Here is a 25685-nt window from a genome sequence, read left to right on the forward strand (position 1 = left end):
GGAACAACTGTGCAAAATTCATTTTGAAAAACTCATGGCTAAACACTTCTTTGACAATTTGAGAAAATGAGAATGCATCACATCTAGGAAACCACATTCTATCCCAAAAAGAATGCCTAATCCATCTAAACTAAGAGTTTAGTAATTCACAGATTTCAGCATCATTAAAAAGGTCAAATATGTCTTTCTCAAAATACCAAGTCAGAGAGATGGGACCTTGTGACCAAGGCAGCCCGGCTCGCCGCAGGAGTGTCTAATCTTGTGTCTGCTGTGGAGACCTTGTGTGACAACAGGGAGGGAGTCAGACCTGTGTTGTTGCAGGTGGCTTCTGGTTGCAGGTACCTTGTTTTCTGGAGACCCAGTTTGTTACGTCTGGGATCAGATTCACAGGAGTGCTGCCTGCGCTTCTACCTGCAACTCGGTCAGTTGGGTGGAAGTTATGAGAACACGATGTACCCTCAAAAAAATAAGAAAAAAAGAAACCAAACCAGGCAGGTCTTACACATCTCAAAACTTACAACTGAACTCACAAACACTTCTGATCATTGTAATGACTCTGTACACCCACTGGAAATGGGAATAAGAATGCCCTTTTGTTTCCTTGGTATGGAAAGCCCCAGGAAACCCCATGTGTAGTCTACATAAGCAAGTAACCTGGCTGAAATTGCATTATTGGTGGAATAAGAAATGCTGAAAAGATCTACAGAACCATGCTTTTGATTTGCAAAGTGCTTGCGAGTGTCTAGGATGGGAATGATATTACACAGGGTCATCTTTTCTTTGCTTGAAGGTATAAGAGACTCAATGGAGAGCAACTCTTGCTTGTCAGGAATAGCCCAGGTGCTTTGTCTTGCCTCACTCTGGGGAAACAAGGAACAGCTGAGGTGACTTGTCACATCCAGTCTTGTATTCCTAGGACTCACCTCAAGTATTCTGACCTATAGAAAGTTCCTAGATAACATGATTTTCTTGCATACGAGAGGCACTGATCTCACTGAGTGCAAATATCCTCCTCATAGAGGACAGTGAATCATGGCCACAGCCTCTCCTAAACAGACCAACTGAGGGTTGTTGAACCTGTAAAACAGCCTGCTTGGAGAGAAGCAGGTTAATGTCCTCCTTATACCTGGGGAGGGGAAAATAGGTACATTAAGACAGATTTAGTGCAAGCACAGTGCAGTTTTCACTGTGAAAAAAGGAAACTTCTCGGTCAGCCTCAGCAGAGGGTGTAACCCCAACTTTTGTTCTATTTCTGCAAAATCTTTCCAGCACCTGATCAGCACATCAAGCTGAGTACATCTCCGCCATTAGTACATGCACTAAATGAGGAGCTTAAAGAATCATCCCCAAGTTGTGCTTAAAATTAAACACCCTGAAGTTAAAAAGAAGACATATAAGAAATGCTGGTGGTTTTCATTTTCCCACTTACTTTAAACAAACAAACAAAAAAGTGTTACACTTGCAAGTTCTCTTGGTGAGCATGAAAGCAATATATTTGTAAGGAAAAGAGAGATGCTTACTTCTGTAATGATATGAGCTGGAGGGAAATCACAGGTTATCTCACAATGCATGCTGGTATCACAAGAACTGACTGCACCATCTCCCCTGTGGTTCGAAATGAATTAACTGTGGACGGCACTGAGTGAGGATGCAAATAGGGAACCAGTTTGGCAGAAATTTGGCAAGAGGATTTGTAGTGTTCACACTGTTCTCCTGCTTCTGTTCTCACTGTCGGGGGCAAAAATGCCATCGTTGTCAGCGACACTCACTTAATAAATGGTATATGGCAGAAAAATAACGAAAAGGATGAGCAGCTGCCCATGTTCTGGTCTGGAGATTTATCTGTCCAGGGACTTTTAGGACAGTGGAACTGGCTGTGTGAAGTGGGTAGGTTAAGTTATATTTATTACTTTGCTTCTAGGGAGAATTAAACTAAATCTAACGTGATGTCTATCTGGACCTCTGTAAGGCCTTTGACATGGTCCCCCACAACATCCTTCTCTCTAAACCAGAGAGGTATGGATTTGATGGGTGGACTGTCCGGTGGGTGAGGAATTGGTTAGATGGTCGCATCCAGAGGGTAGTGGTCAATGGCTCAATGTCCAGATGGAGACTGGTGACAAGTGGCGTCCCGCAGGGTCCATATTGGGTCCGGGACTGTTTAATATCTTCATCAATGACATAGATGGTGGGATCGAGTGCACCCTCAGCAAGTCTGCAGATGACACCAAGCTGAGTGGTGCAGTTGACACGCCAGAGGGATGGGATGCCATCCAGAGGGACCTGGACAAGCTCAAGAAGTGGGCCCGTGTGAACCTCAGGAGGTTCAACAAGGCCAAGTGCAAGGTCCTGCACCTGGGTTGGGGCAACCCCCAGTATCAATACAGGCTGGGGGATGAAGGGATTGAGAGCAGCCCTGCTGAGAAGGACTTGGGGGTACTGGTGGATGAAAAGCTGCACGTGAGGCAGCAATGTGCGCTTGCAGCCCAGAAGGCCAATCGTATCCTGGGCTGCATCAAAAGAAGCGTGGCCAGCAGGTCGAGGGAGGTGATTCTGCCCCTCTACTCTGCTCTGGTGAGACCCCACCTGGAGTACTGCGTCCAGCTCTGGAGCCCTCAGCATAAGAAAGACATGGACCTGTTGGAGCAGGTCCAGAAGAGGGCCACGAAAATGATCAGGGGGATGGAACACCTCTCCTATGAAGAAAGGCTGAGAGAGTTGGGGTTGTTCAGCCTAGAGAGGAGAAGGCTTCGGGGAGACCTTCTTGCAGCCTATCAGTACTTACAGGAGGCTTATAAAAAAGATGGCGCCAAACTTTTTAGCAGGACCTGTTGCGACAGGACAAGGAAGAATGGCTTTAAACTAAAAGGGGGCAGATTTAGACTAGACATAAGGAAGAAATTTTTTACACTGAGGGTGGTGAAACACTGGCACAGGTTGCCCAGAGAGTTGGTGGATGCCCCATCCCTGGAAACATTCAAGGTCAGGTTGGACGGGGCTCTGAGCAACCTGATTTAGTTGAAGACGTCCCCGCTCATTGCAGGGGGGTTGGGCTAGGTGATCCTTAAAGGTCCCTTCCAACCCAAACTATTCTATGACTCTATGATGATTCTGTGAAGTCACTTAAATCCAGAACGTGAGGGCTCAGATTCATGGAGAGACAAAAGGATGTGAACATGCTTTGCATTAGAGGCTTTGTCCACAAGCATGCCTTCACCCTACTGCAGTTAATGTAGCTCTCCCAACACTGAAGGGCCAAACTAGCTTCAATTAGGGGTAATTATCATGGCTCAGCTGGCAGGCAGCCATTTGCCAGCCCAGAGTAACTCATGCCTGAGCCCAGAGGCTACACCTGTGCTTTCACACCTATGCTTTCCTTAGCAGGTGCCCTGGGTTTTAGCTGAGAGCTGCTCCCCCACCTCTGTTTTCCTACCTGGGGGTCCAGGAGGCAAGAGAGGCCACGCACTGTACAGAGGTATCATCGCATACAAACCTAGGTCTGTTTCAGGAAGTTTCAGGATGACAACTAATTATTAAAGATATGCAGACACCTTAGTGTGGATTTTGCAGTTGAGTGTGGAGCACCCTGGGCTCCTTCCCCTTGGAAGGGGATGCCACACTGCTGACGCTGGAGCATGGTGCCAAGTGACAGCTGAGCCCAACCCAAAACCTAGCCCGAATCATTGTTTTCTCCATAATTGGAACTGAGCCTGAACTGCAATTTGGAAATTTTCTTGAAGTGTGAGTCGAACAAGCATCGGTCACAGCTCAACACCATCCAGCATTTAAGCAAAACCCCATGGTGTTCAGACTTCCTGCAGAGAGGGGAACTTAAATCACTGTAATTTGCATGCCAGCTTGCCAGGAAGAAGACATAAGATGTGTGAGTTCATATATTTATTAACCACTTCTCACTGCCTTCCTCTTCAAAATCTTTCCTGCCACACTCTTCTGGATGGTTGTCACGTAAGACATGCCACCAGCAGGGACTTTATGTGACTGCCTGCAGCCCTGCCCTGAGCCTCCCCAGTTTCTGTGGCAGGAATAGCCTGGACTTTCCTCTTGAAGGTGGCATACTTTCATTTTGCTCCATTTTGCTGTTGCTTGCAAAGCACCTGGTGTTGCAGGGCATCACGCAGACCCTGCAACCCCAGCCCCTGCTTGCTTGCAGCCTTGGTGGGCAGCCACGGGGAGCTGTGCCTGTGGGCCAGCTTGGAGTGGGCAGGACTAGACCCGGCTCCTCACTCCTGTCCCAGCCTCCCCAGGGGACACTGGCAGCTCCCCAGAGGGACCCAGTTCTTGTTTGGGGATTTTTTTTTCCCCAGTGAAAGTGTTTTCCAGCAGAACATGGCTACACTGGGAGCAGCCTCTGATTTGCCCTGTGCTATAGGATGCACATGAGCAGAAAAATGATGGTATGAGAGGTCTTCCCTTTGCTATTGAAAGAGCTTACCAGGAAAAAAAAACAAAGAAAAAAGAAAAAAAGATAAGATTGCCATCTGTGTTTTGAGCAAACCACAGAGAAAACAGCCTGTGACAGGTCTAATTAGGCTGGGTCCAGGGAGCACACACCCACCTCAGCCTACAAAAAGCCCAAAGCTTAATTGCGGGTGCAAAGAGCAAACACTGCATGTGGTGGTGTGACTGCTGGGTGCGATGTCCGGGCTGACCCCCCTGCAGCGACTGTCCTGGTGAGTCCCTTCCTCTGCTATTCATGTCTGTCTTTCCCACATGCAGCCTCCATGGAAAGAAAACCAAATTACAATTTGCCTCTTTGTTTTTTTAAAAAAAGCTCATTTGCCATTGAACTCACCCAGTTACAACGATCTTTTCGATTGCAATTTAAGGTAGGTCTGATGGCTAAAAGAAAATAACATTAAAAAGCCCCCTGGGGATGCACAGCTCTGCACCTTTCAGCAGATGCTGCAATGACATTTTGGAAATGGGAACAAATCAGTAGCTCGCTGCCTGCCTGCTGCTGGCCACAGTCACCTCTGGGTTGTACGTGGCAGGTCTCAGCCTTGATAGCTGAATTTTGCGCTGTTGTGATAGGGACAAGGCTCTGCTGGTTCAAGATTTCAACTCACAGGAGTTTCTGAAGCGAGGAGTTGCAGCAGGTGGAGCGCGGCAGGTCTGACATTGCTGCGTAGCTGGGAAGGATGAGTCATGCGCTCAGCCCAGCGATTCCTGAAACCGCATTTTTCCCTCCCAAAATAAGCAAAAAGGGATCAAATTAATTTTGATTAATAAGCAGCCTCTCCTCATCTCAAGGGACAGTCTGTTGCTTGTCAACTTTTAGTGTGCTGTGAAGTTCACTGTAGGAAAAAATCAGGTGCTGGCTAGAACATCTGAAAGCTCATTGTATCTAACCCCACATTATTGTTATTATTAATATAACCCGTAACAAGCACAGCAGTAACGACAAAGCAAAACCCCAGCACGAGGCAGCCACTGTGGTTAGCACGCTGCCTCCTCTGCGCTGTGGGTGAGGTCGTGATGCTTTGCTCCTCGGACGGTAGGAATCCAGCTCGGCTTTCGGCTATCCCCGTATTTATCGTGATGTGCGTGAGCCTGCCTGTGACGAGGGGGCCAGGGTGGGTGCGCCTTCGCTGCCTGCGCCCGGCGGGGCTGGTTGCCCCTCCTGGGCTGGAGCCAGACCAGGACGGGAATGGGGACAGGGATGGGGACGAGGAAAACCCCTTGTGGGGCTGTTGCCATCACAGACTTTGCTGTATTGAACCACGGCCGGGAGAGGAGCATTTTCCACTTGTTTCAGCAGACCTGTCCAACATCATTTGTATATGCATGGCTGTGACTGGTCTTAATTTCTACATCTTAGTATTTACATATGGTATATCTGATTTATAGGTATTATACAGGTGGTTTCTTTCCATCTGCTTGCATATTTTTACTGGTATAAGTTCTGCGCCATGCTGTAGCATTAGTATGCTTTGGCCATTTACTTTCCTTGGTTGTCTGCTTTGAAAAGAAGTCAAATAAAAATATATTTTGAGTTTTGTGCATCAGAAATTCAACTACTATGCACAGGGTATAGGTGGCATCATTAAAAGCCAGGTACTAAATTTATATCTGTACTTGAAACTCCAGGGACCAGCATAATTCTGCGTGTAGTTCTGTATCTTGATAGAAAATTTAAAAACTAAGAGCACATATTTATGACTGGTTTTATTTCTTCAATCTATTTTTAAGCAAACACTCAGTGCCTGGACTCATGTTCTTTTATTGCAAAGATCTCATGCTGCCAACCTTGCTCCTAAATAATTCATATTCATTAAAGTTTTTTCATGAAGATAAAAAATGGAAGGATTAGCCCCTAATCTGTGCTTTCTGAACACAATCATTTCTAAATAGATGAAAACAACTGCATTAATTTTTTTTTACCAGATTCTAATGCCCTGCAAATATTTGCTGCAAGCATTCACTTCAGCACTGAGCGCGGGTGAAGGGATCAAAGGCAGTTTGGGCCAGAGGGTGCCATAAACACAGAGACACAGCTGCAAACACATTCACTGTCCCTGAAAGTAGCCACCTGCAGTAAACTGGCTTTGCTGACAAACCTGCTAACTCAGCTAACCCTAATGCAGGATGGGGAGGCGAACTCCACGGTGCATGACTTCATGCCCTGAATAATACTGGGGAAGGTGCTTTTAGTCAGCGCGCAACAAGCAACTGGAGGGAAGCCAGAGCGTGAACATGGGCCGTTCCCCCATGGAGAAGGTTCGGCTCCATCCAGCTGCTGCTGCAGTGAGAGGTTTGGCTCTGCGAGGCGACCTCTCGGTTGCGTGATCTGCTTTTGAAGGCACCGATGTCCAGAGGAAAGGTCGGTGCTAGCTGAAGGTCCCCGGTAGCACCGACAGGACCCACCTCACGTTGTCCCCGGGCTTCATCCCAGGCACTAGCACAGGCAGGCTGGTGCAGAACATGTTGAATACTTAGGAGAGCGTGACTCGCATTGAGCCCACCAGGCTCAGCTACCTTTTGTGATGGTAGACTGACTTGAAAAGCAATATGCAGCAGGAAAAAACGGTATTTTCTTGTTTACCGGGGCATAATGATCTGCTTTGCAGGCCAACAGCAATGAGCATTGCATTTAAACTCACAGACAAGAAAGAGATGTTGCAGGCAGAGATTATCAGTCGCTGCAGAGGATGCAAATATTTTAACACTGCAAACTACTACTAATGGCAGGTACTTCTCCTTGTTAGTTGCTAGACAATTTGAGAGACACATTTCATTTATTCTCATGAATTTTTTGGAAGATATGGTGCTTTCAGCTGACTTTCTTTTTTAATGTGCGCGCTGGGGACTCTACATCTTATTAAAAATGAGATCGCAGTGTCTCTCGTATGTCAAAGGACTTAATCAGCACAGTGCCATAGAGAAGCCGAAGACCTAATGTGGGCTAAATGTAAATTTGTAAAATGGAAACAGCTAAATAATTGAAACCAGTGACTTCAATTTCTGTGTGGTTTGTTCATCTCCCGGCCAGACTCGTTTCAAAGGGTTGAGGTTTTTATTAAAAGAAGAAGAAGAAAGAAAAGTCACAGTTCTACTTCAAAGCTGTTTCAAATCAGTTGTTTTCCCCCCATCTCTCCTCTCCAGGTTACGGAGCCTCCTTCAAGACTGAGTAAAGATCTGGCTGAAGATGGCAGTTGCAAGCGTAGTGAGTATACACCTATGCTGCTGTGTAATCTCCATTTTTCTTTCCCCCTTCTTTGCCTCCATCAGTTTTCTGCCTCTCTCGAGCCAATGGTGCCATCCCACCATCGCAGTAACACAAAGCCTTCTCCCCCTTTCTTCCCTCTTTCCAAGCTGGGGATTTTGCATTTTGTTATGTATTTGAAGCTGCCAAGCCAACAGTGTTTTGAATGATCTGACAGAGATAATGGTCTCACCACCTGCCATTTTAATAACTGAAGTTGGCTGGAGGCTGTGACCTGCTCTTTTGTAAAGAGTTTGTTACTCAATGGGGCATTTTTGTAAGTCTCTGCTGTGCCGCACACTTCAAGCAGTCTGAAATGCACTGTGTTTTGCTGGCAGCCTTTGCGCTTTCCCATCTAAAATGGAATATATTGGGGATCTTCAACTGCATCTGGTGGAGAGGGGCAAATTTATGCTTTACTGAGCCACCTCTTAACACAGTTTTACCTGATGTCCCATTGCAGGTCACCCACCCTGGCAAGACCAGCCTGGATTACTACAGGAATGACAGTGCAGTGCTGTCCCTGTATGGAAACCCGGTGAACAACACAGACTTCATGTGCGACAAGAGGCAGGTCAGGCAGTTTGCTCAAGCCTTCCTGCCGGTGTTTTTCTGGCTCATCTTCTCTGTGGGCACAGTGGGAAACGTCTTGGTCGTGCTCGTCTATTGCAAGTTCCGTTTCAGGAGGAGCATGATGGATCAGTACCTGCTCCACCTGGCCATTGCAGACCTGCTCCTCCTCTTCACCCTCCCCTTCTGGGCCAAGGCTGCCTCTGATGGCTGGATCTTCAAGAACTTCATGTGCAAAGTCGTCAACAGCATGTATAAGATCAACTTCTACAGCTGCAGCTTGTTTCTAACGTGCATCAGCTTTGACAGGTACATCACTATTGTCCAAGCAACAAAAGCTAAAACTAAGCAAAGGCGGCTCCTGCGCAGCAAGCTCATGTGCTTGGCTGTCTGGCTGATGTCCGTGAGCCTGTGCATCCCAGAAATCATGTACAGCCAAAGCACGCAGGTGGGTGACATAACAGTTTGCAAAATTACGTACCCGCCAAACGTCAGCACGATCTTCAGGGTTACTGTCCTGGCCTTGAAAGTCACAATCGGATTCTTCCTCCCACTCCTTGTCATGGTTATTTGCTACACCCTTATCATCAACACCCTCCTGCAAGCCAAAAGATCCCAAAAGCAGAAGTCCCTGAAGATCATCACCATGATCATCACTGCTTTCCTTCTCTCTCAGTTCCCATACAATATTGTTTTGCTGGTCAAAGCCATCAACACCTACACCAGGGTGGCATACAGCTGTGAGGCTGCTGACCAGCTGGACATCGGGCTGCAGGTCACCCAGAGCATCGCCTTCCTCCACAGCTGCCTCAACCCCTTCCTCTATGTCTTTGCTGGGGAGCGGTTCAGGACGGCGCTGGGCAGGATGATGCAGAGCAGCGGCTGCTGCCAGAGCGGGTTCCAAGAGCAGTGCTCCTCCGCCTGCAACAGCCAGGAGCACAGCTCAAACTGGTCCTTTGCCATGCTGGGCAGGCGGCAGGTGAGAAGCTCGCTGACCCTCAGCACCCATTTCACCTCCTCCGTTATGCCCCCTCCTTGCCAAGTCCTCTTGTAAGTTAGTCCGTCCTCTCTCCCCTCCGGAGGAGCACCAAACTCTTTGAAAAAACCATCTGTATACCCCAAAGACTGTCTCAGAGGAGTGGGGAGGGCTGCGGGCTCCTCGGTGCCCTGTGCTTTCTGTGCAGGACCCAACCTGGGCTTGCTGGCTGAAAGGAAGGGAAACCTTCGGCACAGGGCAGAAAAATGGAGCCATACTTCTTGTAAGCAGAACTGATAGAGGATAAAAGCTATGTTTGTGACAGCTGTAAATCCCCGGCCCACCTGCAGCTCAGACCGCAACCTGAAATAACAGGCCTTGCAGGGAGGCGAGAAGCCCAGCTACCACAGCAACAGAGGCAGATGAAGCAGGATGAACTGCTCACCCTGTCTATAGGAAGCAGCAGGAGCGGGTTCAGCCTTTGTTTGCTGTTCAGCCAGGGTCTCCTACGGAGGTGGCTGGGCTCAGGAGCCCTGTCTGCACCTACACCACATCCCCTCTGCTGTAAAGAACAGCCTTTAGCTCTTACACTGGTTTACTGCAGCAGGCAAATGCTGCTGTCTGTGCCTGTGCAGACATAAGTCTGTTTTGCTGCACAGGCAGTTTGTGTCACAAAGGAAAGCCAATCGTTCATGTTCATAAAGTGGTCATTACAGAATTAGATCTGCCTTTCTCCTATATTTTAGCTACGTGATGTAAAGTGAAATTTGGTAGCATTTATTTGCTACAGCTCCTACTTTGATACTGGAAACAAATCGCACCTCGCAATAAAAATTCAAGGGCATCAGAGATGTTGAATTGTCTGTCCCAGAGACATTTGCCATAGGGTGCAAAGCCACAGTAAACCAGAATGCAAAAACCAAACCCATGGTTCAACAGACTGCTGGTTATGCACTGATACCTTTGCTAATGGTGAGAAAATATATTTAGCCTGGGGCCAGTAAGACAGAGACTAATTAAGTGTCAAACCTAACGTTAATGAAATTTGGATTGAGACTTCAGGTTGGTGGAAGCAACAGTTTCCAAAAGTGATGTGCTGTAATGCACCCTGCAACTTCTATAGGGCTTTTGGTGTGCTGGTGCTGGCACGGTAACGGTAGCCGTTCCCCCTCGCTTGTCCCCTCTCCAGGATGCAGCATCGCCTGTCCTGCCCAACCGCTGCCTGCACCTGCCAGTCTTCAATCGCAAGTTGTAGTGCTCGTGAGGCTTTCTTTTAAATAATCACATTTAACCTGGTTTGCCTTCTGGTAATTATTTCTTGGAGGAACAAAGTGTTTTCGTTGTGCATTAATCATTAAAGCGTGTTGATAAACACGAGCTTTCTGCAAGGTTTGGTGCTGCTTTTTTAGCTAATAGGGTATATCTGAGCAGATGGGCTTCTAGTTTCATATATGTTTATTAGGATTTTTAATTTTTTTTTTACCTTTTCCTTAGGGAAAAAATGGTGAAAGATGTATGTATTTTTTACTGTATGTGTAAGAAGGGTTTGGGGGGTTTTTGTGATTTGTGTCGAGCTCAATGCGAACGGAAGCTGAAATTCTGTTAAATAAAAGCACTGCCACAAACAGCGAGGGGATGAACTGGTTGTTTCTTGCCCACACATCCTTCCCAAGTTTGGATCCATACGCATAACCTGTTTCCAACAACAGGATTTATCCCTCCCAAAAAAGGCCAGAGGAAAACCTTGCTAACAGGGTTAACTATGTGTGTCTAAGCCTTGGGTGTGGAAGCCGCAGCTGAGGACCCCGCAGGTGCCGGAGTGGGTTTCGGCTCCCAAGGCGATGGGTGGGGTGCAGCTTTGGGAGGGAGGGCAGGTTTCTGAGGGAGGAGGGAGCGTGCTGGGGGCAGACACCTCCCTGCGGCAGCTGAGCCCCGCCACCCCTTTCCAGGGATGGGGGTGAGGGTGCTCCCACCCAGGGGGTCCTCCCAGCCCCAAAAGAGCCCAAGTTATGCAAACAAACAAGCATGCAAACCTTAGCTGCCGTCAACCAGTGGTCCTGCCTGGTGGCCTCGAGCTCCTCTTCCCTGCATGGTGTCCTGCTGGCCCCGGGAACTTGAATTTCGGAGCGTTCTCAACGAAGGTGAAAGCTTCTTTGCTCTGTGAAATGTGGTGGGAAATTTTCATGCTTGGTTGGCAAGTGAAACTATTGAGGGTGGTGAAACAGCAATGAACTTTCAGCAGTTTGGGGCGGCAGGGTCATCCCTGGGTCACGTACGTCCCACTCTGAGTCAGGCTGCTCCCCACTGCTTTGCCTGGGGGAGCCGGGGGACCAGCCCCCCCCCAGGGCGGGTTTTTCCTCGTGGGGTCTGTCCCGCCAGGGCTGCCTGCGGTCCAGCAGCCGCTGGTGGCTTCCCAGGCCACCCACACCCCCTGAACTCGTGGGGAAGCTGCCTTCCTGTGGCCCCTCCATCTGCAGCCCCATCCCTCGTGGAGTCCCTCGCTGCCAGCCATCACACAGCAGGGACTTGGTCATGGAGGTGCCTGCTGCCATTGTCCCCTCCTCCGTCTGCCAGGGACCTCTGTTCTCCAGCAGCCCAACTCCTTGTGGCCAAGCCCTCCCAGGGCTCCTCTGTCCCTCTGCCCTGAGGTTTTAGCTGGATTTATCCCACTGAAATCCCTCTCATGCCTTCCCAGGGTGTCCCCAGCCTTCAGCTGATGCTGCCTCCCCGGAGGGCAGGTTTCCCCAAAGGTGAGGGGTATTGCCGCCCCTGCCCCACAGCCCCTCGTGCCTCCTGTGGGATGCTGCCTGCGCCTTACCCACAGCTCCAGCAGGACAGTCACCGAGCAGTTGTTAGAAGCCCCAGGAGAGGCCTGAGATCTCACATGGCTCCCCTCCCCTCTCTTTAAGGCCATTTTTTCCCAGATGTTCCCAGTTTTGGGTTGCAGTCTCCTCTGCTGTCCCTTTTCTTTGAAGGAGCAGCTCAGCTTGTCTCTGCCCTGAGCATTGAATCGTCACCCTGAGACCCTTCAACTCCTAGGCCCCACCTTGGACTTCTGAGGGCCAGAAGTGTGCTAGGACCCCAGATTTCACCCAGGCAGGAAGTGGGCCAGACCTGCCTGCTGGCCTAACACCCCCAAACTATGCAAAGGCTGGGAGCTGTGCCATAGCGGAGATGGCCACGGCAGTAGCTTCAGGTTGTTGTCAATTTGCTATGGTGACAGGCCTGGAGGTAGCCGCAACTGTGGTGCAGGCAGTCACATAGCCAGCCTGCTTGTGGTACAAGGGGAGGAAGTTGGGACAGCCGATGAGAAACTTTCAGTCTCTGCAGGCAAACCCGCCTAACTGATGCCTGCTCCTGCCTGAAACAGAGACATGCTTTATAGAAGCGCCTCTTCCAGAGAGCAGAAAAACAATGGAAAGGTGTGAGAAAATGGCAATGGGTGCTGCGAGAATCACTGAAGTCACGGTAGATAAAGTAGCCCAAAACCAGAACCATCAATCTGAGTTTGGTATGTGCAAACCCACCATTTGCAAGTATGATCTGGATCAATTATCCACCATTTAACTGACCAGACACTGTAGTCCCAGCACCCCAAAGTGCTGCCTCGTTTTTCCAAGTTCCTGGGCCATATGTGTTTTGAAACCTTATATTTGGACTTCAGAGTGTTCCTGTGACATTTCAAGGGCTAACGGGGAGGGTACCGCTGTCTTGTGGCAGCTTCATGTGGTCACCACAGCAGAATGTCATACTGGGTGTGCCAAGGCCAACATTTGGGGCACAGGCCAAGAAACAGGTGGGTTAAGACCCTACATAAGGCAGCACTAGGGCTGGGAGAACCTTGCTCCTAGCACCAAAGAACGGAGGAGATATGGTCCAGTATGGCTAAACCTGGATTACTGGAGACGTACACAAAGGCTTTCAACAGCTACAGCCTCCCCTGCAGAGCTGTTGTATGGCAAGGTACAGTCTATTACAGGTCCACACGTCTATTGCAGGTCCCTTGTACTGTGGGCTAGGCTTTGCTGGAGATTGTGCGTGGAGCGGGGGCGGGTGCTGCTGCTGGGGCACTGGGATGGGAAGCGTTGCAGCCTCCGCCCCAGCAGGAAACTCCCGTGAGGAAACAGAAATAACGGATAAAAGAAGCGATGACTGGTTGTGACAGGGCCCGTTGTCCTCCCGACCCCATTAGGATGGCACCAGCAGCTCAGACAAGCCTACGTGTTTACCATGCGCCCCAGGGCTGGGACTACAGATGCAAACACAGAGGCAACACGTGAAGGGTGCCTGCAACTCACACAGCGCTTCTTTCCCTCCCACAGCCATGCAACGTAACCCGGGTATACAGACCCGGCCAGGACCTGGGAGCCCTAAGCTGAAGGACAACGCTGCTCGGTGTCGTGGACGACACTGACTGCAATTGCTGTCCTCGGGGTGGCTTGGTTTTTACCTCCGAGGGGAAGCAATGGCGGGTGAAGGTATTTCTCAGCCACGGGGCTGTGCCCTCACTGGGGGAGGCCCAGCTGCTCCGAGCCACCAGGACACGGTGATATTTCCTCTAGCCTGGGGGCCGGCTCACTTAGTACTTATTTAGGGATCTCCACTGTTGCTCTGTGTACTGTACAGATGTGCCAGTTTGTCCAGTACTGTTTGTCCACCAGCATGACAAACTATTTTCTATTTTCCTTACTTTGTAAAATTTTTTCCTGCTTAGATCATACAATCATCTGATTTATCTTCCAGACAACGCTATCTCTACAAGGCAGAAAAGGGGGACACATTCTCAATGATATCGAATTTTATTTTTTTAATTCCTGAGGTTAAAAAAGGAAAAAAAAAGCATCAAGAAACATTCCAGTACACAACCATCTACATCTCTGTAACTGTACAGACGCTGGTATACATAAATCTCTTTTTCCCCCATCTGAGCACGAAGTTTGATGTGAATGGGGTTTGCAATTCTTTGGCAGTTAAGACCAAAAGATGCTTCTGAACAAGTTACAATCTCAGTGATTGAGCATAATTAAAACTATAGTGCAATTTCCATTTTAAAAAAGGAGCAAGTCAGGCTTTTGTAGCTTTGCTATTTTGTAACGTGGTACACTCTTGTGCAATACATCTCTGTGATTTTTCATAAAGCAACATTGAGTAATGTTGAGTAAAGGAACACTGTCATTTTATTAAAGCAACTATGTCCTTTCCTTTGCATAAACCTCTGCATAACAAAAAATACTACCCTCTATTGTTCCAGCACCCAGGAAAAACACCCAATTGCTTATGCTGACCACAGTGTCTACTCTCTTTGTCCCACGAGTGTGACATCCCCTTCAATTAATTTCATGATCAATTTTAAATATTTCTTTTCTCTTAATTGCATTCCTGCAGATAATAAAAGGCCCAATTCAACAAATCACTTGAGCACCTGTAAATAAACAGATTTATCAGTGTCCCTGGCACAGCTCAAATGAAGAAGTGCTTTATGACTGGAGGTATAAGGTGCTTGAATGAAATAATCTCTTGAACAAACCTACACTTGTGCCAAGTCCTTTATTGGGTTTCCATGGCTCCAGTAGTAAACCATCTGGGACATTCAAACAAAAGACTGGTACTCGTGACAGGTTCTTTACTGTCTTCTCTGCACAGCCTCTGAGGTGGAAAAGACTCCCTCTTCTAGCCGACATGATGGGATTCCTGTTCTTGAACAGTTGCTTTGAACAGTTGCACTCCTGTCCACTTGTTGTACCTTACCAGCTTGAGTATTTCCTCTTTTGAAACTTCTTAAATACTCTCCTTGGCTAGAAGCAAACCTTTTCTTTTTGTCTTTAAACTACAGGTTCTGGTTCCCATTCTTAGTCCTCTTTCAGAGAGCAAAAAAGTCATAAAACTACTCTAACAGGGCAGGAAAACCTGAAGAAAAAGTACCATCAAGACTCAAATGCTAAATAAAAACAATCCAGTGTTTTTATTCCCCTCCTCCCAAACATATGCTTCAGCCAGCCTCAGGACTGTCTACATGAAAGACTTGCAGGGCAACATCTGGCTTACTAGATGGAGCTCCAATTACTTTAAGAGTTACATAAACAGTGGCTTAAAAATATTTGCCACAGGATGAAAAAAATGCTAAGAACTGGGATGCAGAGAGGAAATCCAGAGGCAAGTCTGTCAAATAATTTGGAATGGAGATGTTTCAAATACTTCTGAGCAGAGTTGTCATATTTTGGCCTAAGATACTTGACAGTGTCCCTTTACCTTACATTTGGCATTTTAAGAAAGATATCCTAGTAAGATTAGTATTCTAACTAAAACAACAGCAAAATGCTTTTAAAAACCACACCTAAAAGCCTAAAGAAAAACTGCAGCAGACTTCAGTAACAGCTCAGTGAAATTGCATAGCATATGGTACACAGTACTCCATTTTTAAGCAATAAATAATCTCTTCTTGCCTAATTAAATATAAAACATAGCTTCAACACTGAAATATGCCATAATTCATGAACTGATCCGTGCGCCGTTTATTGCCTGTTTATTGCCAACTTCAGTCTCTTGTCCATTTCATTTTCACGCATGCAGCCAGGTAAGGGTTTAACTGCGTTGCAGCCTCCTGCAACTGCAGTTCCCTCAGGAGGGGGCGTAAACCAGCTTGCACCTTCCACGGACCCCTCTGCCTGGCGGAGGCTGGAGAGCACACCACCAATACTGGGAAGAGGCGTCTGAAGGGAAGGGAAAGCTTCCGATGAGCCAGATGAGCCACACACCTAAATCTAGGTGCTCCATGAAAGGTAGTCATTCTTTTACAATCTTTTTCAAGATCACTGTATTTATACAGTGTTAACAACTGGAATGAACGATTAGCAACCTTTAGCTTTACCTGCAGTATTCTTTTCTTTCCTATAATCAGAAATTTCCCTCTGCCTCAGCTGCTACTATGTAAATGTCCAACACTTGTCTTGTGATCTCCATCTTTTAAACAACCAGCCTTTTGCTGTAGAAGGAGATCCCCCTGCGGGTAATGGATTGGACCAGCAACACATAAACACCAGCTGGACTCTCCCAACTTCCCTCCCTAGTCGAGCTGATCCCTCCAATTGATCCCTGCCCTTGTTTTTACATTTATACGTTTGCCCCTGCGCTTTCTTTCCCCTCCCCTAAATCACTGGCTTCAACTTGTGCTTGCCCTGTTTTCTTCCTTCCCCTCATGTTTTATTTTCTGTCTCCCACCATGACCCCTGTATACCAGCTACAGCTGCCACCAATAGTCTACAGGGTTCCTGGCAGGCTGAGCTGGTCTGCTACCAACTGCTGCACTAAAACCTTCCAGGTCTGAGGTTTCCTTGGGAGAACAATAACATTAGAAATCAGACACACCTAAAATCATGAGGAGGGCTGGTTGGGAGAAAGACCTTTTCTCCTTTCTCCTGCCAAAATGTTTTGCCTTTCCATCAAAAGACAGGAATTTTTAAGAGAAAAATCTGCTTTCAGATATTTTGACAACAAGTTGAAATTCTATATAGAAAGCAGACAGTTTGCATGGAAATTTTGTATAAATGAGAACCCAGTCTTCCTTAAAAGGCAGTGTTTACAGCCAGCTCTGTCCCCAAAGCTGAGATGGAAAGTTAGCAGTTGGCTAGGGCAACTGCAAGGGTTAGGGAAGGGGCAGAATACACTTAACACCAGGTGGAGAGCTCATCAGGGCTGGATATGCATTTGGTTTTGGATGGACTTTTTGAGACCGATTCAAACATTATTGCTACCTTTCACGTGGTCTAGAGAGAGACACACTGCTGACCTCCTCCGAAACTGCTTTCCTGTGAATGCGGATGACTAAGGTGCTAAAGCAGGAAAAAGGAATGCTCCTCTTCCTAATATCACACAGTGAGCAGTGTGATACTTTAATTCTACAGATGATACTCCCCATTCTGCCACTGGTACTCACCATGAGAGCTGGTTTCAGCAGACCAGCTTACAGAGTACAGTGAGCAAAAGTGAAAGGAGTTGCTGCTTTGTGTTGTATTGTTTTGTAACTGGTATTCACTACCAAAGCATTTGTAAAAGCCAGACTTACCAAATCTTAGCCCAAAATGTAAAAAACCTTTATGTTTGCTGTTTATAAAACTTGGAAAAGATAAAAAATTCTAAATTGATTATAATATATGCCTGTGAAGACTGAAGTATTGCATAGCTGTTGTTCTGACTGTAAGAGCAGTAGAGCAGAACAGAAATGGTTGTTTACTCCTCAGTGGTCAACAAAAATATGCATTTTTCTTTAAATTTCCTTTTGAAGGATATTTTTGGGAGAAAAGTAATTCAATTTTCAGTAGAGAATTTCAGTTTGCATTTAGATACCCTCACATTTATTTTTCTCCCCACTGAAAAAAATTTGGTTATTATTGACCTGTTAAATCAAACAACATGGCTTTTCAGCAATCTGTACACAGTACAGAACCATTAGTGTTCCTAAAAAGGCTTCCATTTTTTAGTGTTCTCTAAGTGCATTATAACTATTGCATAGTTTCAAAGTCTTCAAACACAGTGGTAATCATAATGCTTACATGTACATAAATAATAGCATTTCTTAAAAATTTAATTAAAAATAACACAGTATATTCAAGGCTATGGAAAATCACTTCCATCATAGATGACAGGTCGCTCGACAGCCAAGTGATAAAACACTCTTTTTGAGATAAACCTGTCAAGGAAAAAAAGAGAGCAAGATGATCACGTTAGCTGAAGTCAACTAGACAGGAAGCCTTAAAAGCCTGTTCAGTCTTTCAGTTTATACTCAGGCAAAAACTAACTGCTGTTAAAAAGACCTGCGCAAGGGCTGTCAGGTCTGCTGTTAATAAGACCACAATCCTGACTAAACTGTCTTGGAAAAAGTCACGAATGACTCGATTACTTCTGTTTACCTTCCCAGAGGTTGAGACAGAAGAGTGGAATTCTGCTATGGGGAGAGAAAAAAACCCAAACAAGAACAAGAATCAAAACTCGGGCTGAAGATCTTCTAGCAAGCTGGGACCAATTTCTCATACTTACTTCTGAATGGCAGAATAATGGTACTATCGATCAGTTCCACAGTCTGTAAAACCAAGCTTATTTCACCTTTTACACCCAGCTAGGACCTACCTAGAGAATGTGTTGTCAAATATCAGCGTGTAGATTCCAGAGTTTCTGACTTTCACCTGTCCTCTGATAGTTTCCTTATGAGAGTTGCAGCGGGTCATAGGAATAAGAACCTGGAATTCAATACAAATCAAAATGAAACGTGCTCTTTGCCCTATAAATTGACATTTGCCTTCAGAAAAATAGACTTGAGCCATATTGAAACTCCCAAAGTGCATATGTTCCTGCAAAACTATTTATTTTCATTGATTAGCATTAAAAATTCACCCAAACTAAAATCTCACAGTGAGACATCTGTTTTCCTTTGATAACCTCTTTACAGCATCAAGCTATGGCTATAACTCTCTGCTTTAGAGATAGAATCAAATCCTGATCTTTTTAATGTTAATCTGAACAAGTTTGCTAACATTAGCAGTGCTACATTAAATCTATACAAATATATCCAAGAGCAGGATTTAGCTATATATGTCTTTTAATATATGCTTTTATACTCCCTGTATTATAAAATAGGCTTTCTCAGCAAATCCTAATTGTTTATCTAAGCTTACAGCAAAAGTGTGTGCAACCATCTATCTTGCTGTAAAACCCTAGCAGAGACAGTTGTCAGAACAGCAGCTGACGTAGATCAAGGACGACCCTATAAAACCCAAAGTTATATCAAATAGATATATCAAGACAGAAGCAACATTCAGTCTTCATTTGGCTTCCAGATTAAGAAAATTTTACATGGATTATGTATGGATTTTACATGGAGTCAGTAACCACGAAGTGAACTAATGCATGCTATATAAATGTCTTATTTCCCCAGTGAAATCACAGCCTTAGAGTTCCCCCTACCACAGTGGGTTCAGCCAACAGCTGCCTTGTCTTCATTAAAACTTTGCAATTAGCTGAGTAACATAGATTCACTTAATCCATAATCCTCATGACATATGGACAGCACATATAAAAACTGGTACCTTGGGCACTGGCAAAGCGATTTTGCACACCATCAAGGCACTTAAATATATGCTTCATTGTAAGAAATGCAGGTAAGCCAATTAATTTATCTGTCTCCTTGTGGCCTCTGCTTAAGAGCCTGGCAAAATCATCCCTAAGCAGCTTACAAATTAAGTAATATTGAGGAGCGGAAAAAGAAGAATTTTGCAGACTTGGACTTCTATTTTTGTTTAATAATAGTGGGTGAATTTCAGATGCGACCAATAGAAGTTACAGTGCTTTTCAACTCAACTTTTGCAGGCAACATTAAATAATTAAAGATGTAGCTCTGCCTTCAGCAGAACTGTAGCTTAATTAGAGAAACAAGTCCTTAATGCAATAGCAACTGGCACTCTTGTGGAGATCTCCTAGCTATACTTGCTGATTCCTCTAGGTGGCTGATTGTAGTGTACGACAATCTCTAAGGTAGTAAGGAAACAAAGACCTTACTTTGCACTGATCCAGTGGTGTGTCTTCTGATTCTTGGTAGACAACGCTGAAGGATATGCTTTTAGGGTCTGATGAAAAGATCCAGCTAATTGTTAGCCCCATCTCTGTAACGGTGATAGGAATGATACTGTAGGTGCTGGATTTAATGAACAGCTCTCTGTTGCTTTCCCCAAAATTTACGATCTCTTCCACTGTAAGGGGTAATTTGATCCTGTGAGGGAGAAAAATACAATTACATGAAGAGATCCAATCTAATTCCTCAGACAGAAACAATAATCATTGCTTTTTATTTTCCATCTATTTGAGGCAGACTCCACTGCAACTTTGGGACAGGTCCACAAGATGCAGGAAAATTCAGCCTTGGATTAAGGCAAGAACTACAGAAAAGGTGACTGATATCAAGCACTTTCACTGCTCTAGCAAATGTGGATATTATTCACTTATTTATTTCATTTTGACTAGAAAAATCTAGTGCTTGAATAAAGCTTTTTAGAGTTACTACAATAAAATGTCTGCTGCCCTCTACCGTTCTTTTTAAACAAAAATTTAAACAAAAAACAGTCACCTAATTTATTCACCTTTCTTGATATCATTTGTACAGGAAATAGGGATCAGGAGTACAGAGGGAACAGATGGATGGAATGTGAACAGCAGCTCTGTCTAGATCCTCTGAAGCACCTAATGCTACAGCTTGGTCTGTTTTACCTGAGCAAGCTGCATAAAAGCTGACTCAAAGTACTTCCAATTAAAAAGGAAGTTCTTAGCACCTAGATGATTGTGAGTCCTGAAGCATTATATTAGCTTACCTCATTCTGATATCTATTTCAGACTGCAAACAGTGAGGCCCTTAAACAGGAGAATGCTGCTTGCTTTCTTCAGGGGAAACCTGTAATTTCTAAGAGCTGTGGATCCCACCTACATTACCCTAACTAAAACTAATCTAACATATCACTCTTTAGGCCAAATAAATTGTTTCCAAATCAATGATCTCACAGTAAATCACAGTACTGTGATTTGTTTGTCAGCAGCTATCAAAAACTAACACATTTACCAGAAGATATCACACAGTCACCATGATGATTTGCTGTTCTAGAGTGAGGAGGAGTTCAGTTTCCAACCATGACTACACAGTGGTTAGGGATCACAGCTGATTTATTATGATAACTATTGTACTCTGGCCAGAGAGGAAGCTTTATGATAAGTTTTGCTGACCTTGTTACTTCTTCCTCTTAGCTGAAGTAACTGCTGGGGTGTCTCAGGTGATCTTTGATTTTAATAAACTATCACTCTTGGTTTTGCCCTACAGCCCAGCTATAATTTTAGTTACTGCTTCATTTATCTGGTTCTCTGAACAGCAGCAACAAGGTTGAAACATGGACTTAACTTATCTCCCTGCAGTCAAAAGTTTAAAACCGTCCCCATAACGAAGGCAAAATTTCAAAGCTAGGCTTGAGGGGAGAGTGAGCAAAGGGGAATTTCTCCAAGTCACGGGCATTTTCATATGTTAGATTCCCTTCTTGGCTGTGCAGGTGACATGCCGTATCAATACTGCATGTAACTATTAATTTCAGAGCAGGATACGTGCAGAGAATTGTATGCACGCAGTTCACAGAGGTTGAGCAGAGGCTCAGCTGAACATTTTATGCTATGGCATATATCAACCAGAGCAGGCAAGACAGTTTCTGTGAGGCCACCAATAAATAATAGATACATTCTCCAAAAGGCCATGAATTCCATTAATTCCTGTGACAAAGGTCTGACTAGCACAGCACTCCCTGACTTTACCTTGCCGTTTCTTCCAGAGACTACTAGAACTACACAGCCTTCTCTCTAAGCCCCCTTCCTGTTCACAGCACCTCCTGCAATAAGAATAGGAAGGACGATTTTCTGATGTGATGTGGACACAAATCTTTCCTTCTTATTCCCCACTTGCACTAAAGTTTTGCAGGACTGAAGAGAAAGGATCTGGCTCATTGCTGCTGCTCTGTGTAGTTGAGCTATACTCTGCTTTTCCTCAGACCAAATTCTACTGTTGGACACAAGCAATCAGCTCTTCCAGGAGTCTGCAAGACTTGTGCTCACATAGCTGATATGCGAGCTCAGCCTTTATTCTTTCAGCCTGGTAGTAATGAAACTGTTCTGCTTACATGATTTCTCCTGACTTCAACAAGGATATCTCAGCATCTTGAGCAACTTGCCACTCTTCTGATTCATCAAAGGTTGAAGAATTACACGTGCTGTTTCTAGGACAAGGAAAAAAAGGAAAGCCATGATTCTCTAAGTAGTATGTGGTCAAATACCATCTGCATGGCAATGTCTTCCTAAAATAGAAACATTTTGATAGTCATGATGCCAAATTCTAGAATTCTTATTTTGCACATTCTAGTGACAAAATTGTCTGGGCAAAACTGCAGCCCCGTTCTGCTAACCACTGTGCACAAATGTAAAACTGTTCCTATCCTGGTTTCATGAGCTAAGAGGAATACATACGTCCAGAACATCTCTTCAACAGTCTTAAGGTAAATTCTCTATTGAGACGTTGCCAGGTTTTAAAGATTACCTGGCAGGTGGAAATCTTGATGGAGGGCAGACACAAGCAAAACAGTCTGGACTTGTCCCTTAAACAAAGCTTGCACAGGGATATGACATTTGCCCTGGATTTAATCTGTGAGATGTTTTACAAACATATTATAGTATCCAGTTCCTTACTCTGACAGTGGTGCACAAAACATATTTTATTGCTGTAGAATCACTACCATGTATCTTCTTTTCTTATGAGAAACACTGGATGATTCAAACACAAATACACCGAAGAAGCTGTTACAGGATGACAGAGCAGGATGCCTCCTCCCCACCATGACTTTGTCCAGGAGAGCAAAGGAAGTAGATGGAAAAACCTGCCATCCACTCCTTACCTCAAAAAGGGTGCATGCTCTGGGTGAACACTGGAGTGGCACCAGCTATGAATTACAGGGCTGGGACACAGAGAGAAGAATGAGTTTGAGAGTCAGTAAACAAATGCTGATAGTTTCCAAGTAAGTTAGAGCTTCTCTAACTGATACTTTCTTTGCTTCTCTGCATCTCAGCAGGTTGATAACTGAGACAATTAGGCTGTCATCCCCAGAAAAATGCCAAGGAGTCTTACATACAGGGAACCAACTGGTTGGTTCCTTCCAAAAATCAGTGGAATCTAATAAAATGTAATATCACTTATATGTGCTCCTGAACCATCAAGTGTAATCATGTAGCAAGGGCATAATTGCCACACATTCTGTAGACCAATTCTCAAAAACAATTCACAGTTTAGCCTTTTCTTTTAAATCCTACAGGACCTTGCTCTACAAGCAGCACTGCTGAGTAGAAGAGCAGGAGAAAATATCTCTAGGTAACAGCACCTTCAGCTGGTCATTAGCAGCATCTGAATATATTGTGTCAGCACATGCAACCACGTGTGAGTTTAGTGGGGTGACACTATTGGTTGGAAACAGGAAGAATTTACTGTTATGACTGCAAATTAAACTGCACCCACTGTCTACATGTTTCCTGAACTCATAAAGCACTGTTATCTGCAGAATTCATGTTCTTTTATTCCTGTAGCCTCTTGGGTAACTTTTGACTTCTTCAGACTCATACCACTACTGTTAATACCCTAAGGAGACAGCTGTGACCTGCAGGGAAAACTCAAACCTGTGACTAAGTGCCAAAACCTGAGCTATAACCAAACACTACCTGCCAACTGAAACGTAGGAATGACATAGTACATGTTGGTCCATAAAGGTTAATACAACATCTATGCAAATACTTAGCAAGTGATACAAATAATTTCATTGTTAACTATCTTTATACAACTAGATAAGAAAACTGATTCTGAAAAAAAACCTAGAAAACTAAACTATAGCTTGTAAACCTATACATATATTTTGCTTGCACAGTGCGAACAGCAACAGACTTCATGCTGTGATCCACAGAACTCTCCCTTCCCACCATGATAGGTACACAGCTTTAACTTCACAGCCTTGAATTCATACAGACCAAGAGAACTACAGGACTACAGACTTCCCAGAAGTGTCAAACTCCATGATTTATTATGCAATGCCATTAGAGTTCCTTATTTAATCCATTAATTTCACCTTTCTTTTGGGACCTTGAAATGTAAATTAAATCCCAGGACCAATACATTTTCCATGTTCTCCTCTAACACGTGATTTTCCTTATTCCTGCTGCTGCAACCTAGCACATGGTTAGGTGGTTAGCTTGCCACTTGGCTGCTCTAACCAATAAATTCACTGCACCTACTCACTATAGGCTAAGGGAACGCTAAGTCTCCTACTTTGTCTCTTAAACCCAAGTGCATTACAATCACAATGCAAATCCTCCTCCTCTTTATGATATCCCATTGAGTCCAACGGTCTAAACTGAGGTCTGGTAGCCTATGTGGAAAACACAAGAAACACAGTCTCACGATTTAACTGGAGCTCTTGTCCCCCTGACAGGAGAATTTATTCTTGCATAACCTATTCACACTAGGTGGCAGCATTAAGGATGTTCCTGCAGCTTGCCAGGTCCCCAGCTTATGAATATGCACCCTCTGGTGTATCTATTAAAATCCAGACTGTTTCTCTTCTTTTTCTTTTAAAAGTGAAATGAAGTGGGGCTGAAAAGCAGGAAGAACTGAAGCATGGAAAAGACACTACAACAAGAAGAGAACAGCTCTGGTTCAGCAAATCCTTGAGAGACAGATTGTTGGAGGCTGGTGGAGCATTTTGAAGAAGTATTACTTCATGCTTGTCCTGTTCTTGTGCTCTCCCTCAGGCATCTGCTGTTGGTCACTGTCCCTTAGCTGGATGGTCTGGTCCAGTGTGCCTGTTCTTATATATGGAAAGCATTTCTTACAAATGATACTAAAAATACTGTGACCAACATCATGAATGGCTTTGGGAGTTAGAAATAAGAAGTCCCTTTCAGAATTAAAACCTGAAGAAAGCTGGTTCAACACTGCCCTCGACAATATTCTGTTTTCATAAACACCTGAGCTCTGGCAGCTGTAGCTACGCATCTGAGGTGTCGGCTTCATGTGGCTGAGCAGTGAAACCCCATAAGCCATCTACCTGTCATCAGTGCAATGATTTCTGGAGAGAAATTCAGTCATCCAGGGCCAGAACCTTACCGAATTGTGTGAAAGCCAGAAACCTGAAACGGAGAGTGGAGGCTGTACAGAGCCCCTAACAGCTGCTTAGCCCAGCAAGCACCTCTGCAAATATCTCTAATGCCAAGAAACAATCGAAGGTGTTATGCTGAAGTGCACCAATGATTCCCCTGGGCCTGCTGTTATCTAGCAGGTCAGACCCATCCCAGGCACTCTAATGTAGTTATCAGCCGTCCTCTCCAGTCCAACAAAGAGAAAGAAAAAAAGAAAGAGGGTGGTGAAGGATCAGAAGAAAGGACGCACAGATAGCGCTTGGCATGGGCAAGATGAGAGGCATGATTTGGGATGGAGCATGGGGGATAGAGAGCTCACTGAGTTTTTAACAGGGTGCAAGACAGTATCTTGCATGAAGGAGTGTGTATGGGTGGGAAGGGGATGAAAGGGTCACGGGCAAACCTGACATATGTAGGGATGGGAAAGCATCATGCAGACAGCTGATGAAAAAAAAATGGATGGGCATGAAGATCCACCACTATGTGCCGTGGGTGACCTGCATATTGGGACATAGGAAATCCCAGCCATTTCTCAAAAAAAATGTATGATTTAATTACACTACATCCTGTATGAAAAAAAAACAACAAAAACCAAAAGGACTCCCCTGCCTTAAAATTGGTTACACTCTATCTGTAAGACCAGAGGCAACTGGTGCATACAGAGAAAGC

At 45.1% G+C, this 25685-nt stretch overlaps 2 protein-coding genes across 5 annotated transcripts in view; one reads left to right on the forward strand and one right to left on the reverse strand.

Moving 5' to 3' along the window:
* The first annotated feature begins 7624 nt into the window (after positions 1-7624).
* On the forward strand, positions 7625-9415 carry CCR9 (C-C motif chemokine receptor 9). Its single transcript, XM_076332302.1, has 2 exons — positions 7625-7684; positions 8187-9415. The coding sequence occupies exons 1-2, from the start codon at positions 7667-7669 to the stop codon at positions 9345-9347; spliced, it is 1179 nt and encodes a 392-aa protein (XP_076188417.1). The 5' UTR covers positions 7625-7666; the 3' UTR covers positions 9348-9415.
* A 4634-nt stretch (positions 9416-14049) lies between these two features.
* Positions 14050-25685, reverse strand: part of FYCO1 (FYVE and coiled-coil domain autophagy adaptor 1) — a 53340-nt gene continuing 41704 nt past the window's right edge. For all 4 annotated transcript variants that reach the window (XM_076331043.1, XM_076331040.1, XM_076331039.1 and 1 more), the window contains exons 15-18: positions 21965-22060; positions 19818-20028; positions 18393-18502; positions 14050-17955 (exon numbers count right to left, since the gene is read on the reverse strand). In XM_076331043.1, coding sequence (XP_076187158.1) covers positions 17880-17955; positions 18393-18502; positions 19818-20028; positions 21965-22060 — 493 coding nt within the window. In that variant the 3' untranslated portion in view covers positions 14050-17879. The remainder of the gene's footprint in view (positions 17956-18392; positions 18503-19817; positions 20029-21964; positions 22061-25685) is intronic.

This window comes from Aptenodytes patagonicus, chromosome 2 (assembly GCF_965638725.1).
Source record: "Aptenodytes patagonicus chromosome 2, bAptPat1.pri.cur, whole genome shotgun sequence".
In the NCBI taxonomy this organism is placed as follows: domain Eukaryota; kingdom Metazoa; phylum Chordata; class Aves; order Sphenisciformes; family Spheniscidae; genus Aptenodytes; species Aptenodytes patagonicus.